This window comes from Condylostylus longicornis, unplaced genomic scaffold, assembly GCF_029603195.1.
Source record: "Condylostylus longicornis isolate FDR11 unplaced genomic scaffold, ASM2960319v2 ptg000004l, whole genome shotgun sequence".
Classification (NCBI taxonomy): Eukaryota; Metazoa; Arthropoda; class Insecta; order Diptera; family Dolichopodidae; genus Condylostylus; species Condylostylus longicornis.
The window spans coordinates 15,725,540-15,744,927 of record NW_026577973.1 but is presented as its reverse complement, the minus strand read 5'-3'; the positions used below and the strand labels follow the sequence as shown (position 1 = coordinate 15,744,927).

The 19,388-nt window shown below is 30.0% G+C and overlaps 3 protein-coding genes across 5 annotated transcripts; 1 reads left to right on the top strand and 2 right to left on the bottom strand.

The window, feature by feature from the left end:
- The first annotated feature begins 1,769 nt into the window (after positions 1–1,769).
- LOC129608741 (uridine diphosphate glucose pyrophosphatase NUDT14-like) lies at positions 1,770–3,451 on the top strand. Of its 3 annotated transcripts, none has more exons than XM_055520440.1 (4): positions 1,770–1,858; positions 2,019–2,234; positions 2,289–2,496; positions 3,134–3,451. In XM_055520440.1, the coding sequence occupies exons 2-4, from the start codon at positions 2,042–2,044 to the stop codon at positions 3,372–3,374; spliced, it is 642 nt and encodes a 213-aa protein (XP_055376415.1). In that variant the 5' UTR covers positions 1,770–1,858; positions 2,019–2,041; the 3' UTR covers positions 3,375–3,451. The 3 variants fall into 3 exon arrangements, with proteins under 3 accessions (XP_055376415.1, XP_055376404.1, XP_055376395.1); XM_055520429.1 differs by having other exon boundaries at positions 1,835–1,950; XM_055520420.1 differs by lacking the exon at positions 1,770–1,858 and having other exon boundaries at positions 1,883–2,234.
- Positions 3,452–3,505: 54 nt separating this feature from the next.
- On the bottom strand, positions 3,506–4,859 carry LOC129608732 (RNA transcription, translation and transport factor protein). The gene is made up of 3 exons (XM_055520410.1): positions 4,573–4,859; positions 4,184–4,516; positions 3,506–4,015 (listed from the first exon to the last, which is right to left on the bottom strand). Exons 1-3 carry the CDS (start codon positions 4,631–4,633, stop codon positions 3,666–3,668), a joined length of 744 nt encoding a protein of 247 aa, XP_055376385.1. The 5' UTR covers positions 4,634–4,859; the 3' UTR covers positions 3,506–3,665.
- Positions 4,860–10,679: 5,820 nt separating this feature from the next.
- On the bottom strand, positions 10,680–19,204 carry LOC129610392 (E3 ubiquitin-protein ligase TRIM33). The gene is made up of 12 exons (XM_055522961.1): positions 18,665–19,204; positions 16,104–16,394; positions 15,204–15,987; positions 14,878–15,147; positions 14,665–14,757; positions 14,268–14,578; positions 14,062–14,215; positions 13,804–14,006; positions 13,561–13,735; positions 11,768–12,122; positions 11,581–11,704; positions 10,680–11,064 (listed from the first exon to the last, which is right to left on the bottom strand). The coding sequence occupies exons 1-12, from the start codon at positions 18,800–18,802 to the stop codon at positions 10,801–10,803; spliced, it is 3,162 nt and encodes a 1,053-aa protein (XP_055378936.1). The 5' UTR covers positions 18,803–19,204; the 3' UTR covers positions 10,680–10,800.
- Between the last annotated feature and the right edge of the window lie 184 nt (positions 19,205–19,388).

The window sequence follows — 19,388 nt, the reverse complement described above, 5'->3', positions numbered from 1 at the left end:
TAAATAAAATTTTAATATTTAGCTCATGAATTTTTGTCATTAAATTAGTGTAATAAGATTAGGTGTCGTTGTATTATTATTTACTAACAAATATATTTCAATAAAGAAGAACAGAACAAACGTGGTTATTGTAAAAAAAATTAATAAGTCTTTCACGTGAGAAAATTCAATTTTATTCCAGTTATCTTATTAAAAATAATAAGCTTTGTTTTTTTCCATTTTCCACTAAAAATTATTAAACATCGACCTATTCAAAGATACATATGACCAAAGAATTAGAAATATTAAAGAAGGCGAAGGAGTATCTTAAAAATTTGTCTCTTTCTTTGTTCTAAGAATTTTCAAAGTAGTAACAGGAGCGTACATATTTATTTTATTTTATTTAGGGCCTGATCGTCTATCGCACTATTTTACTCTATGTGACGCACGATCACATAAATTAAAAAAAAATGTTTTCAAAATTTTAAACCATTGCTAAGTAGCACTTTTTTATATAAACAGTAAACTTAAACAGTTGAATAAATTATGTATGTACAAAAAAATAGTTTTCAAGGAAGAAATTTTTTTTAAATTTAAGTAGGCGTAAGATTTTAAACCGTTGCTAGCTAGCACTTTATTCTGACTTGAATACATTGTTGAATAAATTATATGTACATATTTCAGTACATATTTCTTTTCGAAAGTGTAAAGTTTAAAAGAAAGCGTTCTTCAATCATAAATCACTGTTATATAAGATGATACAGAATGAACTTTTTAATTTTTGTTATTGCTTTTCAAATTACATATATGAACATTTTTAACTATTTTTTCTTGTTTTTCAAATAAAAATGAACTTTTTTTAAATTTTTGTTTGTTAGTTTATTCATAATAATAACACAAGTGATTATACAAAAATAAATAACATGGTTTCATTATTTCCTTTTGAGGAATATTTCCTGAATGGTCCATTGATATCATACCTATTGCGGATTTGTAAAATATGTATATCTCTAATTTTCAATATTAAAATAATGTGGATTCGGTTTGCACGATTTTCGATTTACACGGTAGTTTTGAGGAACCAATCTACCGTGCAAATCGAGGGTTGGGTGTAATTATTATATGTTTGATCATGTAATTTTAGAGCGAGAAGAATTATTTGGTATTGCGTATCTTGTTTTTTTTCTAAAATGTCGATAATTTGAGAAAAAATGCAAAAGTCCTATTAAAAAATTAGTAATCTTATTGAAATCCATTAGATATTTTATTATTCCAATTTTGACTTGAAAGTGAATAAAAAATTAGATGAAAAAACGAGATACGTGATTAGGCCGAGAGTCAGTGTTATATCTTTGGTTATTCGCCGCATTTTCGGGGCTCATTTTGCTCATTTTTACTTAGTAACAGTATGTTTGTTCAATTCTCTTCAGTTGGATATCAGATGTGATGTAAAAAACTTTTTTTGCATAATGAAAATTTTGGCTATTTGGTTACGATTACATTCCCATACAACCCATTTCAATTTCAAGAAATTAGCACAGTTAAAGTTCTTAGTTTAAGCAATGAAAAACCTAAGTACTTTAGCCCCAGTATTGAGAACATTGTATCTGAATTACCGGATACATCCCACGAAAATAAAATTCCGCCCAAAATTTAAATGGCTGTCAATCGTTTTTGCGAGATGTGACGATTCATCAAACAAAAAACTATTTATCGAATTAGTTTGAGCTACTTTGCACCAGATGGATGACCAAAATTATAAATTACTGACAAATATGGCATTCCGATATTTCGAAATCAGCAAACATTCAAGTTCTATTTTGATCTTCTATAATCAATTTCAGTTAAATATTATTCTTCATTCGTTTCTGTTATACTGGTAAAATCCAATAATGTTTTTATCAAAAAAAGCTTTTTATCAAATAATGTTTTAGCTCTCAAAATTGGATATCCACTCAAAATTAATTATTAGTATAATGCGATATAAAGAATTGAGATTAGAAATCCAATCTTAATGAAAAATTTTCATGTTTCTTTAGTTTGTTTTGAAATATTCAAGAAAATGGATAAAGTAACTAAAATGTGGACTGGACCTTTGCCGGTTGATTCTCCTTATATCAAAGCTAAAAGGCTATATTATATTCAAGACGGTAAAGAAAAAAATTGGGACTTGCTGCAGGTTCATGACTCGGTTTCAATAATAATATATAACAAAAGTAATAAAAGTCTAGTTTTCGTTAAACAATTCCGACCACGTAAGTAATCTTTCTAATTATTTACAATTATTTGGAAAAATAATTTTTTTTAAGCGGTATATTATGGAATTGTTAGCAATTGTGGCGACATTAATAATATTGATTTTGAAAAATTTCCACCAAAGTTAGCAATAACTCTTGAGTTATGTGCAGGAATTGTAGATAAAAATAAATCTTTTAAGGAAATAGCAAAGGAAGAAGTTTTGGAAGAATGTGGCTATGAAGTTCCGTTAGATAGTTTAGAAAGTGTTCTTAAGTTCAGGTTTGTATGTTTAATAATTCATACACAATAAATTAACGCTTATGCAAGTATGTACAAACATACATGTAGATATTATAATGAAAAATAAATATTGCAGAATCAAATCAGTCGATGGCCAAGTAGGCATATATAAATAAGTATATCATTATTGCAAAACATTGTTTTATTTATCAGATAATTTCATAAAACCTCATTCATTTTTCATTCGATCTCATTTTTTATTTGATCTTGTTTATGTACATCAGACGATTAAGTTATATAAAATATTGGACATGAAGTTATATCAAATATTGGACATGAAGTTAGATTAAATATTGGACATGAACTTCATGTCCAATATTTGATACCTAATTGATGAAGTTACAAAACCTAATTTTGTATCTTCATATAATCAAATTATATGAAGTTTTGGATATTATACATAAGTTTTACTTAACTTATTATATAATATGCGAATATAATTTAGCTATAATTTAAAAATCGATATTAAAATAAGAAATTGTTTGCTATTCTCCTTTTTGTTAAAATATAATTTAAATGCAGTGTTTAAGTAACCTCACTCTTGTTGCCATACTAATTGTTTTAATTAAAAAATCTGGAACTAACGTATACATTTTTATGGATATTATGTTTCTAGGTGCAACGTAGGAACTTCAGGTGCTGAACAAGAAATGTTCTTTTGTGAAGTTACTGAAGAACAAAAAGTAAACAAGGGAGGTGGCATTGACGATGAAATTATTGAAGTTGTTGAATATTCTATTCCTGAAGCAGCAGCTTTGATTCAAGGATCTGTCATTAATAGTCCTCCAAGTTTTCTATTTGGGGTTTTGTGGTTTTTAAATAACAAATGTACTAACAATGAATATAAAAACAATTGATGTTTTGTTTTTCAACTAGTAGTAAAATTATAATTCTTTAATAAAAAGTCGCTTATGTATGCACATTCGTTACTATATGTAGCTTTATTTATTTGTTATGGCTCAGTTTTATTATAGCTTACTTTTATGTTGCATAATATTGTAATATTTATTAAGTAATTATAGAAAAAAAGATATGGTAATTTTTACTTTTTTTCACATGACAAGTATTTTGCTTTTATTGGTGTAGACACATGTATTATACAAGTATTTTAATAAAACTTGATTCTTATTAATTCCAAAAAGATTTTTTCAAAAGCCAACTTTTCCCAATTTAGTATCAGTTTTTGGATCTGCTGTAACGTTTTGAACGGCCACTATAGCCTCATTGATTTTAGTTTGCAAGTCTCTCAATTTATAAATTTGGTTGAATCTCATGATTCTTACAGCTAAGTCAAGACGACGATCCTTAGACACAATATATTTCTCTTCAAACGATAAAGGTGAACCAGTAACTTGGGTACGTTTTCCAGCAAGGATGTCTTTATTTTTGTTTATAAAAATAGCTGCGGCTTCTAATAAAACTTCATGACTTAAATAGTTTACAAATCCAAGCTGACTAGCTAGTGTTCTCACCCCTTGTTCGAAATCCGGATGTGAATCTAAAATTAAATATCAAAATTAATCGCTGGTTTTGTAAGGTAAACTTGTATTGCGAATGCAACTTATAGTTCCTTATAAATTTATTTTATTCAATATTTAAAATTTAATTTTTGAATAAAGTATATTGATAGTAAACTTGAGCTACACCTAAATTAAAAATATCTTACAATCCATATTATCAAATACGTTTTTAGACTTCATATTTGGAACATTTGTGTTAGAGCTTTTTCGTTTGTTTTCTACATTAACAGAGGTGATGTCTTTGTATCGAGCAGGACAATCCAAATATTCCAAACGAACAGCGTGGCTAAGTAGCCAAGCCATTTCTTCAGCAGGTTTGTTAAAAACTGGCATACCCAAATTTGCTTTATACTTTGTGTATTCCTTTTCCCACTGCTGTAGATTGTCTATTTTTCTTAAGGCTTCACGGTTTTCAATTCGTAGATTACGTATTTTCATATCTTCTAACCACAAAACCATTGCAGCAAACTCCTTCCTATCTAAAATTGCAAACTAATAGTTCTTGTAAAAAAATTTAAAAAAATTCATAAATTACCATTGCAATCAAATTTTGAGGGAGTAACGTGCTCCAAAGCAGTAAGATTCGATTTAAACATTTCGATTTAAACACAGCTATTTAGTTTAAGTTTTTTTTTTAGTTAAACAAATTTTAAGCAAATTAAATAAGAAAATTCTTTACATTAAACCAATGAAAAATAAAGAAAATATTAATTCAATAAACAACTTTTTATTTATTATTCTTTCTATGAAATAAGTTTACATTCTAATGCAAAGGCATATTAATTTATTATGCTTGCAACTTATACTTGACATAAAAAATGCTGTCAGCCGTGGTCTACATATGTATAGTAAAATCTTGACATTACAAAAAATTAGATATTTCGGTCAGCCGTGAGTAAAATATTACACAGGCATCTTACAAAAAATCAAGGTCCGGACCCTGCTTTCCTTGTGAATGGGTTTGTAAAATTGCATATGTGTTTTTGACGAAATGGCATTTCCGAAGAATCACTTTTCACTTTTTGTTGTTTTTTTGGAAAAATTATGATTTTGCCTATTTTCATTTCGAGTTTTCTATACGAAAAGTTGACTAAAAAAACTTATATTAGAAAAGTGACCTAAAAGCTTTTATATTAAAATGAAATTTGGATTTTTCTGGACAACATACCAAAAATTCAAATTTCGGACAACATATCTGAGAGAATTGAAAGTAAAAAACGATAATACATACACTGAATAAAATAAAATTTGTGCTATATTTTTAGTCTAGAATACACGACTTAAAACAAAGTTAATAAAAATTTTGCTAGATTTAAATTTAGAATTTAAGTTTGTAATTATTTGATTTTAGGTTTTATTTTATATTTATTTATTATGATAGTGATTTTAAAATTTTATAATAATTTAAAATCCACAATGACTACCAGTGTCGCGTGGATTTACTAACGGATTACAGGAAGTGCCAGGATTGAACTTGCCCTTGTTCAAGAAGAAATATTTAAAAATATCTTCAACCAGCGAAATCAAAGCGTGAAGCCACAGTTTTTGAAAAGAAAAGAGATTCTCCGAGGATTTGAGCCTCCTGCTCAAACAATCGTTTGAAGGGAGTTGGCCGTCCCAAAAATTAAAAGCTAAGAAAAATGAATGCTGCCTGCGTAGAATGGTTAGCCGGTTTAAATGAAAAACGTCTAGCAACGTTATCATAGGGCCCTCATATATCAAAACAAAGAAATTTTGGCTTGACGAACTTTTTTCGAAGGAACTCAAAATGACCCCACAACTCCCGGAAATCGGCTTTCTAAGAAAGGATTATTGTTCTTGGGGAGTAAAATTATCGAACCGTCAATGGAGGTCAGGTATCCAGAGGTGATGCTGGATGGGCGACTGAACTACAGGCCTGATCTAAATTAGCACCACTCGAGTTTTATAGGCTTCAACGAGACTGTGTGAAGAAACATGAGATCAATCCAGAAAATAATTGTTTGAACATGTAAGTAGTATCATTGTTCGACCAATTGTTGCATGCTTCTCATATAATGGCGAAATAAATGAATATTGCCAGGACCTCTAATGTTATAAGATTTTTCCTTATGGAGGTAGTTTAAAAGAAATATGTAATATAAAGAGCCTATTACATCAAGAAAGCAAAGTAATAATGGATTCGAGTATAAGCAATTTAGAAAACTTGTGTAAGGAACTGAAAAATGAAATCTGCAAACTCATGGAAGAAAATTTAATTTTTATTTTTGGTATTAAATCGAAAATTATGGTTTATTATATAAATAGTACCGAGAATAAAAAAATTCATGTTGTGGTGTAAGAAATAAATAAGGAAGAATTGGCTAGGAAAACCGATTAGATCCTTAAAACCATGAGAAACTTAAAGAAGAGAAAATCCAAAAGTTTAACAGAAATATAACAGATCTCCGCCAATAAAAATATTGGGACATAAAACATGTAAATCTGCTCCAGTGGTAATAGTGGTAAAATAACAAATTACATGCAATTATTAAGCATCCTCAAAGACGTAAAACTTAAAAAAGAAGGATCAGACGTAAATGGCAAGAGTCGCGCCCCCCAAACAATAAAATAATTGTTGATCTCAGATGGAAAGAACAAATCAAGGATAGAATTATAAAACAGATGTAGAAAAAACTATTAGCCCAGGTCATAGGTCGTATATAACATACAACAAAGCGTTGATATATTATAACCAAATAATTAAGCAGTAATCAATAATATAGACGCATAGTATATATGTAGCTAGGTTGTTATTCCAAATAACTCCATATAAAGCAAATGTAAAATTGAACAAGATTCGCTGATATGTGCGCCATAGTGACACTAATAGGGATTTGGCTGTGCCATTAAACATAGAGCGCGCATTTGGAGCAGCGTGTAAATATTCAGGACAGAAAGACTGAAACAAACGAGACTTCTCGATTTACGCTCAAGGGCTAAGGCAGGACTTCCGTGCCTTTCTTTGGGGAATATTGACACAAAAACATGGTAGAACAACAATAACTTTTAGTCAATTATCATAAGTTAAGTATTAAGAAATACATGTATGTAATTTACTTTCGTATACACATATGTAGGTATATGTGTAGTCGGAATTTCTGATTTATTTAGCACCCCTCACAACACCTCTTATAAAACATTTGAAATTTGTTTAGTTTTGTTAGAATGCTAGCGCGAATTTTAACAAACCATTGACTTGCGTTTCCTTCTAAACGTTTGAAGAATTATGTAAATCATATGTGATATAGCATGTAAAAATTACTCAAGAAATTCTTTTTGATTTTCTACCGAGAAATGCTTTAAAAAAAAATAAAATACCGTATTCACGAAAAAATAACAGAGACAACTACATATGTACATATTTTGAAGAAATAGTGAAAAGGAGGTGCCAAATATTGTCGGACGATTTGGTTATGTGACAAATAAATCCTGCTAGTTCCGGTCAATCGAAAAAATTGATGACGAAATACAGAGATATTATTATAAAAGTGCTGGAACAAACACTGTAAATAGAATTTTGCGTTCTTATAACGGGGTATTTCCTCTTATAACGGGAAGAGAAATTGGAACGTTGATGTTTAACCGGCAATGACACGTAGTTATGGTAACGACAACGTGAGCGTGGACCCTGATCTTGTCAAAATACCCGAATTAAAAACTAGTTTTGAAGTCTGAGCCATCAGTTTAATATTTCTAACTTTAACACACGTAAGTAATATTAAGCAGCGAATGTTAAAATTAATAATATTCTACTTATCTCAAGTATATCTATTTATTTGTAGATATAGCTATTGTTTTATTTGAAGTGTCTATATATGAATAGACTTTATTTGATTTGTTATTTTGATATTAAGAGTTGATAACAGCTGAAATAGTGAAAGAGCTGCCAGAAATTGCTATAAAAAAGATGCTTTTTCTCTTCAATGCGTCGCTGAGGCTTAATCATGTCCCAGCTCAGTGGAAACTCGCAGAAATCATCATGGTACCCAAGCCTGGAAAACCTGCCAATGAAATGAAGTCGTATAGACCTATATCACTCCTACCGGTGTTGTCGAAGCTGTTTGAAAGGGTTTTATTGAATCGCCTGAAACCAATAATAGAAAATAGAGGTCTCATCTCTGACCATCAGTTTCGGTTTCGGTCTAAGAATTCCACTATCGACCAAGCACACAGACTAACGAACGCCATTGAAAACAAAAGAATATTGCTCAACTTACTTCTTGGACGTAGCCCAGACGTTCGACCGGGTTCGACAGGAGTTTCTGCCGGAGCCATTTCCAAAAATATTAAAGTCCTATCTCTCTAACAGAATATTCATAAAATTTGAGGAAGAGTACTCCATCTTTAAAAATTTGAGGGCTGGTGTGCCTCAGGGAAGTGTGCTGGGACCTCTTTTGTACTTGCTTTACACCGGAGATATCCCGCAAAGTGAAGAAACTTTCTTAGCAACTTTTGCAGACGATACGGAAATATTAGCGACCGGTAAAACTGTTGAAGAAGCTAATAAATTGCAAGTCTCATTCCAAAGAATCCAATTTGAAAATTATCCAAACTTTCCAAAACAATGTCCTCCGAATCATTGTAAATGCACCATGGTACGTAAGTAATGATACTCTATATCAAAATCTAAACGTGCCGACATCCAAAGATGAAATAAAGAAGTATGCAATCAATAATCAATCAAGATTACTCCCTCATGATAACCCCGAGATACGAGGTTGGTCAAGTACATAGACGACTAAAAAGGGTCAGACCACTTAAACTCATCGGCTAGACAAATACAATGTAGATGGAACTCATCAGTGGATGATATACCCGTAACCCCCATATTGAGCCAGAAAATTTGCTAGATAGGGATTATTTTCTTACAATATCACTTGATGAAATAAAATGATATTAGTATGATTCTTTTTTATTGACGAAATTACTGCTTCCCGCACGAACTCTGGTAATAAACGATTGAACAAAAAACATGAATTTAAAATGTTGCGATTAACTGATACTTTTTACATATGTACATAATTTGGTTTTCGGTTATTTTCAGATTAAATCTTTTAGATTTTTTCGTATAAATGTAAATAGTAACTAAAGCATAAACTTATTTTGTGATGCTTAAATGTCCAATTTAAATTAGATACATCGCAGAAAACTATCAGAAATTTTTCAAAAATGGAAAAAAAAAATTTAAATTCCCGTTGCAAGAGTAACCGTTTTTCTCGTAAAATGTTGCTAAGTGTCTAGGTTAGACAGATATGTACATATAATTGAAAAAAACTCTTTACTTCCGGCTACGCTCTTTTATTAAAACAAAACATTAAAATTATGTAATAAAATTATACAAAATATGTATGTATGTTGATTTTTGTTAATATATGTAATTCTGACAAGAGAACAATTAGGATAATCTTGCTACGTATAAATTGCTTAAAACTGAATAGCTGAAAGCTAGTTAGCAGAAAACACTGAAGACTAAATTAAATGGTTTGTGCAATCAAAACTAAAACTTTAATATAATTCTTTTTTACTTTTACCTGCTTTCAAGGAAATCTTAAACTCATATACTACTAGTTTAACAAATAATTAAAAAAAAGATATGAATAAAGTGTAGCTTAAAATTTCAATGACAGGCAAAACCTTTTTTTATGTATTATTCCATAAAAAGTACATTATGAATGTGTCCCATGTAGTGATAAAAAAGCATTTGCCGCCATTAATTTGCCCGTTGAAATTTTATGCGAAACTTTTATCCATATCTCGCACATCTGTGTTGAATATGTCATATAAAATCAATTACAATATATGTGCACATATTAAGTAGGTATCTATTAAATTGAACAAAAAATTTAAGGAAGACAGTAGTTTCAGTTTAATTTAACATAACCAATTCAAGTGCAATGATACCTATAATAATATATCATTCTTCACCTCATTAATAACATATCAGGTTTGTTTCTATTAAAACAAATCTTTTTAGTCATTCTTTTGTGAATTTTAGTTATACAAATTTGAAATTATTTTAAATTATTGTAATTAAAAAAAAAAACATAAATGAAAACAGGAAATATGGAAATTTGTGTATAACCCAACTCATGCAATTTGTTTTACAATGCATACGTTTTGAACAAATTTGCTTTTTCATTAATATGCTTCTATTATAATCTCTGCATAACGTACATATTTTCATACTTTCTAGTAGGAAAAAATGGCGATAATTGAAGTTAGGAATTAAAAGCTTGTGAAGCATAAGAATAACAAATTGAATTCAAGATCATATAGAAAAAATATCAAGTTTTTGATAAATTTGACAAATTTAAATAATAAGTTCCATTGTCATGTTGGTAATAAATATCAAGTCTATTATTTTAAACCAAATTAAAGAAATAATTTTCATAGTATTCTTTCCCCGTAATTTGGATGTTTCATAATAATAGATCAATAGTTATTTTTTATCGCACTACTTAATGCGAATCAGAACTCTCATTATTATGTACGGAGTTCTGTAAATCTATATAATATACATATTATAATATAATACTTTTTTTTGGTTACGATATAGTGCTAAAATGCTTAGAGTAAAGCTGTATCATCTTATACACATTCTTTAATAGCAAACGCTGCAACTCTTTTGAGAAATTAAAAGTCAAATTTATATCATCATGAGAATATTAAAAAAAAAAAAGTTTTGTGAAAATTTTCCTATTTGTTACACGAAATACTTAAACCATAATATTAAATTACAAATCTAAACTTTTGATTTTTTTTGTGGAGGTTCCTCAGAACAATTTCGATCTTTCGTATTATTTGGTACATTTTCATTTCTGTTTGTACCGTTTCCATCATCATATGTTCTTTCAGTGATCTTTGCAGAACTCTCTTCATTACTAGTTGTTTCATTATTGCTACCCTCGCTAGATTTTGTATTAGTGTGTTTTGGTAGCCACTTACGTAATTGTTCATCAAAAAAACTTTCCAAATACCTGGCCTTGGTAAATGTTTTTGAATCCTCCTTAAAAATAAACATAACTTTAATATTTATGCGTTAAATAGAAATTAAATTATGTTACAACGTACGAATGAACATTTTCAATTAACATGAGAAATGAATGCACTGATTATTAGCATTGAATTTTCATGGAGTTTGTTTACTTTAAGATTTTTGTTCTGTTAAAATCATATGGATTTGAAAATAAATGAAGATGTTGATGAAATACGTCAATTTAAAATCATCTTTAAAATGATACTTTTACTAAATTTTGCTAATACAAAAACATTAACACAAAAAAAATGTTAATTGAGAGGACGAAGTTGTCCATACTTGCGATATGTGTTATTTGTTTCTGGTTGGAATTAAGTTACTTAAATGTTTTATTCGTTTGCTGAACATTTGTTTTATCGCATTTTTAATTAAACTTTTATATATGTTTGATTTTTATTAATATCAATATTTAATTTTGTTCATTACGTATCGCAACACGAAATATGCAACTTATAAAGTTTAAAATATAAACAATACAAAACTTGCCTGATAAAAAAGATGAACGTTTTTAAATAACAACCTTACATCACGAACGAAAGATCCTATGTCCTTATAATGATTTGGTTTATGAGGGTCTAATCGACTTCGAATTTCGTCCAATGATATTGGGCTAAAATTTATTTAGAAAGTTCAGAAAAACTTATGGTATCCACATTTTAAATATTTCAATTACTTGCAAACAATTTCATAGTAACTTGTATTGCTTTGAGGTTCTGGCTCTCTAAATGGTAAGCTTTGTTCATATTGACAATATAACTCTAAGCAAATACGTTGAATAATTTTTAGTTCACAAGGTAAAAGCTCCCCTGTGTTATTTACTTTTTGTTCAGCTTGAGCAGTAAGTGCCTCCATATTTACACACAATAAACACTGCCAAGTTTCACTTTCATCTGGTAAAGAACTAATAGCGGGTATATGACAACTCTGGTGAAACACTTTCGGACATTTATCGCAACACATTAATTCTCCACCATCCAAACACACAGCACACCAGTCTTCATTAGGATCGTCTTTCATATCATGTTTTTCTTTATGTTTTTAATTTAAGAAAGAAAAAAGTTTTTTTTTTTAATTTTAAAGATTGGTTGCAAAAACAATAATGAACTATAATAAATTTTAAAAAAATTGCAGTTACTGTAACAGATCAAAACGGGACAACGCAGGTTGTACGAAAAGGGAGGGAGTTGCAAAAATAATGGAGATCAAACCCTATCATGACCCTTGTAAAGACCGTGGCGCGAACAATGAAAAGAAGAATGGTCGGAGCAAACCCTCTACATTCATAATAAAGCCTCCTTCCTGTTATATACTGTAGACCTCCCGTGAAGCAGTGAATCAGCAAGAGAGATGCATCGGTAGGAAACAGAAGAAAGGAGGAATGAGGGCTCCAGGGAGAATCAAAGTGAGCCTCTACCATGCCAGGATAGCATCCGTTCTACAAAGATGTTCAGCATTCTGTTCTAGCAATAAAAGCTGGTTGAGACATGTCATAATAAGACATGTGGCTGAAACGATTCTAATAACATATGCGAGTCATGGTTGAAATATAAAATTAAAGAAAACCTAGATATTCAATGTAATGAGTTCTTCAACTTTTATTACAAGAGTTTCACCTGAGGGTTTCGAGGAAGGTTTCTATATCGGATATTAGAATGCTCCGTTTTGGTGTGGGGTGGCTGATTGGGCACCTTCCTTTAGAAACCCTGGAGGGAATACCACGCTTACACGGTTCGCTTCCGAAGAAAGGTCTTGCGTCTACTTCTGCAACCTGGTCTGAAGCAGGTCTTGCATTTCTTTATAAAAATATTCGAAAGGAGTAAGCTTGACTCTCGAGTCTTTGGATTCTAGCGGATAGCAAGAGTGGTATTAATCTCCTTTCTATTATATATTATGGGGTAGATTTTTAGAACGATAGCGATGCCTATGTTAGCGCTCCTATCATAAAAGACGGTGGTTGCGTTTTTCGAGCGGAGGGTCTCGCCATTAGCATATGCATGCAGTTCAACCTTGAAAGAAAATATTACCGCCACCAAAGCGCTGAATTCATTTTCAGTTCGATCCGAATCAAAGGCCCGAAAGGTCAATGAATAAACCGTTCGTGGAGACTTACAAAAGGAATTGGAGAAGAGGCGTTTGGATTACTGGATGGATCTTCTGAGACTTCGACAGTCCAATGAAATTATTATAAATATAACATTCATCAAGTTGGGCAAGGACCAGTCGAGAATTCTGACCGTTGTGGGGATTGTGAAATTCTCACCCGCAGGATAAGGAAGATACTGACTAACTATATATTTGTTATGGGTATGGGTAGGGACGTGCCGCACTGTTGGAGAAGGGCATAATAGATTGTTATACGCTGATAGCGGTACACTGTTACCCCAACTATACAATTTACAATCTCGCGTCTTTTAAAAACAAAGTAGCATTAAAAGTAGTAAATAAGGCATATTTTCTATAAACTACCTTCTTGAGTATTTGTTAAATCAGTGGAACTGTGAACTTGTGGAGAAGTTGTTTTATTTCTTCCTTCAGCTAGAACTTGAACTCCATTTGAGTCTAATTTAGCGATTGTAGCCATCAAATCGTTGATTGAATCTTCTCTTACTTTATCTATTGGCTCTGTAAAATCCTTGGACGCCTAAAATCGAGTAAATATGTATATATATAAATTTCCCTGTAATTTTTAATCTTTAATGCCAAACATACATCATTGGTGCTCGGACTCGGTGTTTTTGGATTTGTAGAGGTTACATTGGGTAATATACTTGGCTGCACACTTGGATTAGGGGTTGTGGCTGGTGGTGTGGTATTTTTAATAGTATTTGGGGATTTCAAAGATATTTTAAAATTTTCTCTTTGTTGACCGTTAGGAAACTGTAGCAAAGGATTTTGTTGAATACACACTGCGCCTATTATAAATATTTGTACATTAATTGTCAAAATTTGATGAAATTTTTTTTTTACCACTATCTTGTTGCGCCGACTGAGGAATGTGCCATTTAGCTCCAACAGAGTGATTCGCTGTGTTTGGCATGCTTAGTCCCATTTGAACGTTAATCGGTTGATTTGTTTGACCCCCTTGGTTATATGTATTTTGTGGTACTCCATAACCCATTGACTAAAATTTTTTTACTATTTATTTTTCTAAATAAGAATTTTCTCAAGCTTACGTTTTGCATCATCGGGCGAATAGGTCCTGCAACATTATTGCTGATAGGACTTGTGCCTGACATGCCTTGAAGATGATTAGGAGTCATGCGTTGAAAATTTTGAAACCTAGGTCCACTATTCATAAATGCTCCAGGAGGTCCATTAGGTCCAACCTGGTTTTGCTGAAAATTTTGACATTGGTGATTTGGATTTTGAACAGGGTTTCCACTCATAAAATGCTGTCGCATCTGATGTTGAATATTTGGAGGCGATGGTCCGTTTTGTTGCATACTTGGATTACCAAAACCCATATGATTTGGATTTTGATTAACTTCAACAAAAAATAAAATATTTTATATTTATTCAAAACAAAATTAACTTTAACTATTTAGATAATAAATAAAATTGTTTACATACCTATATTTTGAGGATGTGTGGAAGAACTAACAAGCGGCTGCCCAGGTTGCCTTTGCATAGAACCAGGCCCCATTCCTGGATATCCATTCATTCCTGAAATTTAAATACATATTCATTCATAATATTCTATCATATATTGTATTTCATATTTCATAATTAGTTTGTTCCAAGTATATTAAAGAAACTTTAGTTTCTACCAAAAAAAATACAAACTTTGAGCATCATTTGGATATTGTCTGTTCATCTGCATGCTATTAAACGGTTGTGATGGGGCATTATGGTATGGTGATCCGTTTTGATAATTATTTGTAGGAACAGGAGGTTGGTGTCCAGAAGGAATTTGTTGCAAAGCCGGTGGTTGTAATCCAGGTCTTAGAGGCGGAGCCATGTTTGGACTAACAGCCTGTCGTGGTGGAACGTTCAGTTGCGGTTGCGAGGGGTATGGTTTTCCATCAACAAGAATTGTACCCATTTGAGATATAACTGAAAAAAAAAAAATTTAAATAGAAGTAAAAACCATACAAATAGTTAAAGACAACCTTTTTGCAACTCGCTCACTTGATTTAATTGAATATTTAATCGAACTGGAATTTCTGGGTTTGGAATATCAGCCCGTTGACATTTTAGCTTTTGTAAATGTCTTGACAACGATTTTTTACTATATAAAACTGCTCCATCACTCCCTTTTTCTAGGGCATTTGAAACAAAATCAATGCAATGGTCTGTATTGTCCGAGAGCAACTGTAAAGCCTCCTTTTTTTCACACAGTACCTTTAATTTAGCATCACAAACTTCATTTACTCTCATTGCCAACTGCTTGCCTCGAGCATTAACTGTGTTGGTTATTTTAACAACCATTGCTGTAATATCTTTGATCATATCTTTTTTTCGTTCCATAATTAAATTTTGACGGTCATCAATAACTTTTTTTGCACTAGTTAAAAGAAATCTTTTATAATTAATATCACTTAATAGTGAAGTGAGTTGATTTCTTGTTTCAGTAGCAATTTCATGTGCAAATTTATATTTATGATCCCGATGATTTGCCAACTGACAATCTCTACAAGTCAATTTATCACAAGTTTCGCAAAATAATGATAATTTTTCTTGTGGATGTGTTGAACACATTAAACTGCGATTGGCATTATTGTTATTGTTTTGCAAATCGCAATTAGCTTCATCTTTTGGCTTGATGGTATGATCTTTTGTTATTTTCAAACGAAGATGTGCTTGGACACAATTATCACAAATAAACTCTGAACAATCCACACACCAAGAAGTCGCTGTTGCTTCATCACTGCAATTGCTGCATTTTACCTGAGCCTGTAAAAAATACAAATTATTTTGAAAACCATAAATTTCATTTTCGATTAAATTTATCACTAATAATTCATTTTGTTCAGCTACATATGCAGCTAAAATCCAGAATATTTTCTTACCGATGATTTATCACCTTCTAGGGATTGATTATCATCACTGGAGTTAATTGATTCTATTAAAAACTGGTTATCAATAATAAAGTCATTTTGACTTGCCATATTGCATAATGGACAATGTATTATCGGTGGCATAGTACGATCCACTTCTGTGAACTTGGTGTTAATACATTGTCCACAAGCAACATGGAGACATTCTAAGAGTTTTGGATGATCATTTGGAGTGAGAACTTGTCCACACCAAACACATTTTGTTGGAATTGTTTCATTTGGAGTACTTGTTGCTTGTCCAACCTGAAATATACAATTAAAAATAAACTTTATTAAAGTTTAATTAAGTAAGTAGGTTTTAATTATAAAGATGCTATATGAAATTTTAACATTATTCTTGTTCCAAATGATTTTGATACTTTCATGTAAATTAAATTAATGAACTACAAATTAAACTTACGATAAAGGTTTTATTGTCTAAAAATATAAAAAAAAATTGGATGACTTACAAATTTTTTTAACTATTTCCAAACTTAATATTTAACAAGTTAATTTACAAAGGCAAAATTTCAAAATTTTTTTAGAAAATTGTAGTTATAACATTTTTGAAAAAATTATTTTGAAATTGGTATCTTTTTTTCTCAGTTTTGTTTTTTTATACTGGGACTGATCAAAATTGATTTAGCAAATTAGCAGCAAATTATAAACTGCTAATTCTACAAGTTATAATTGAACAATATCAATACATGTATATATATTTATTTTTTGCGAAAATCGCGAAATCAGAATTATGATCAAATTTATCGATACATTGATTGATCAAGGAATAAAAATGCGCGAATTTTTGGACAATAGAGTGCAAGAACTATTGTTTATCATTTTGAGCTAACAGATGTAGCAAAAGAGAAAAACTGTATACTTATAATTATGAAACGTTTCGAATTACTATAGTAGGTACGTATTTTGCATTTGCACGTGCATTTTAATTGCACAATAGTTTGGCTTTTAATTTTTTTTGGAAGTTATCTATTATATTTTTATTTTGAAAATAAATTTTCAAATAATTTTTGCTTTCTTTGCTGAAAATAATCTTTTGGTTTCTTTGATTAATCTATTTGCATTTTCCATATAAGTATGTGTGCTAAAGCAGGCAGGTATATCAATGACCAATTGAATTAAGAAAAATATTAAAACAGACACCAATTTAGTATATTACTTTAAATGTACCATCAAACGAAATGACATACAAACTCGACAGCTAATAAAATATAACCGAACCTGAAACAGTAGAAGAAACAACAATACCTAGCTGAACTAGCTGACACAAAATAGTGCTTTGGCCTTAATTAGGTATAGTTTCCAGATACTAGTGATTTTGAATTTCCTTCAACTACCTACTTCAAAATTTTTTAGTCATTTCCTTTTATAATAGGCAAATAAACCAAATAATTATTTTATTCTTAAAATAAAAAGATAAGGTGCAAATTTATAAAAAATTAATTTTTATAATAAAAATAAAAAATTTATTAAATGTAACAATACTGCTGGGATCTCATTAATGAATCGAATTCACATAAAATATCTATTAGTTTTCTCTAACTCTTGATAGGTACCTATGTACATACCAACTTATACCAATTCTAAAAACCTTTTTGCTCTTGGCAGAAAAAAATTTCCAAGAGGGAGAGAAAATTTACATAATGAAAGGAACCACGAGATACGTGTATATTTAGTTACGGCTATGAAAACGAACTGCACGTAGGTGGTAAGCAAACAAAAAAATGTCGCATGTATTAAATCATTAATCAAAGAGCTATCACGAAATATAATTATTATTTCTTTTAAATTAAGTTAAAGCAAATAGGAAGGCTCATCAGTAAAAGTTCCCATAAGTTTTGATAGCCAAGTAGGTATGCACCTTCATGCCTTCGAAACTTCAGAGTACAAATTGGTAGATAATAAATAGGTATCTAATTCATATAAAAAAAAGCTGATTCAATCTATATGTATTTATTCAACTTGCTTATTTAATATAAAAATATTATATAAATCTTAAATTTAAGTAAATATTATAAATTTAATAAAAGTAAAGTATAATAATGACAATGGAAAATAAAGTGTCACATCTGCCTCTCTAACAAATATAAAAATAATATAAAACTGATGTAGGTATGTAGTATAATACTTAACGCAGACAAAAATCAATGAATAAATAAATATGGTATTAGTAAATAATTTGGAAATGACTCGTTGTAAAGATCTCTTCCATTGTAAAAATAATTTATATTTTTTGATTATTTAATAATAAAATTAGATATTTAAGTATAATAGTAAATTTGCAAACCGAAAATAAAATTTAATACGAATTTGTTCTTCAATTTAAATTTTAAATTAATAGTATACATATTATGTATATGCTTCTATTTATAATACATTTATTGCTATTAATACTATTATACTTATAGCTATTAATATTTTATAATTAAATTATTTCATATCCTCCCATTTGAAATTTATCCTTATTTGTTATCTTTGATTTGTTTAACTTCGGAAAGGATAATTGAATAACTTACTTGTTTTTCTACACTGTCGCATGGATTAGCACTATTAGAGCTATTTTCATCCAAACGCTCTGATTGTTCCTGTTTTATAACAGGCACTGCAGGAAAGAAATCCAACTGATTTATGTTCTGTAAGTTCTCTAATTCCATATTAAAAATGATGACTTCAAAGTTTAGTATGTATTGTTATTCAAAATGAAAAAAAAACTACAACTTTAGACAAAAAATCAACTATCTTAGCACTATATTGAAATATTTGCAGTAGATGCTTATAGTTGTTAGTCAAATTAACAAAATTATTTTACACATTAATCTTTTTTAATCAAAGATGGAAGGGCGTTAAAATTTCAGACCCTTTTTTTTTAAATATACACTGTATTTTTCTTTTTAAATAAGAATTTTAAATAATTATCGCGCACGAAAAAATTTCCAAAAATCTTGCTCATTTAATAATATAATTTTGTAAATTACAAATTCACTTCAAAAATATATTTATGTATAACAGTCAGGCAGCCATATTTAAAAAAAATTTAATTGATTTAAAAAACAATAAAATACTACACTCTCTCTTTTCAAAACCTCAATAAAAGGCAAGTGGTAAGTCAATTATTATTTTCCTAAATTAAGTTTACACATAAAATGATATTCCGATCAAATGATTGAATATTGCATGACTCCGCCGGCTTTGACTCATTTACCATGATTGCTAATTCTGATATCTCAATACCAATTTGTT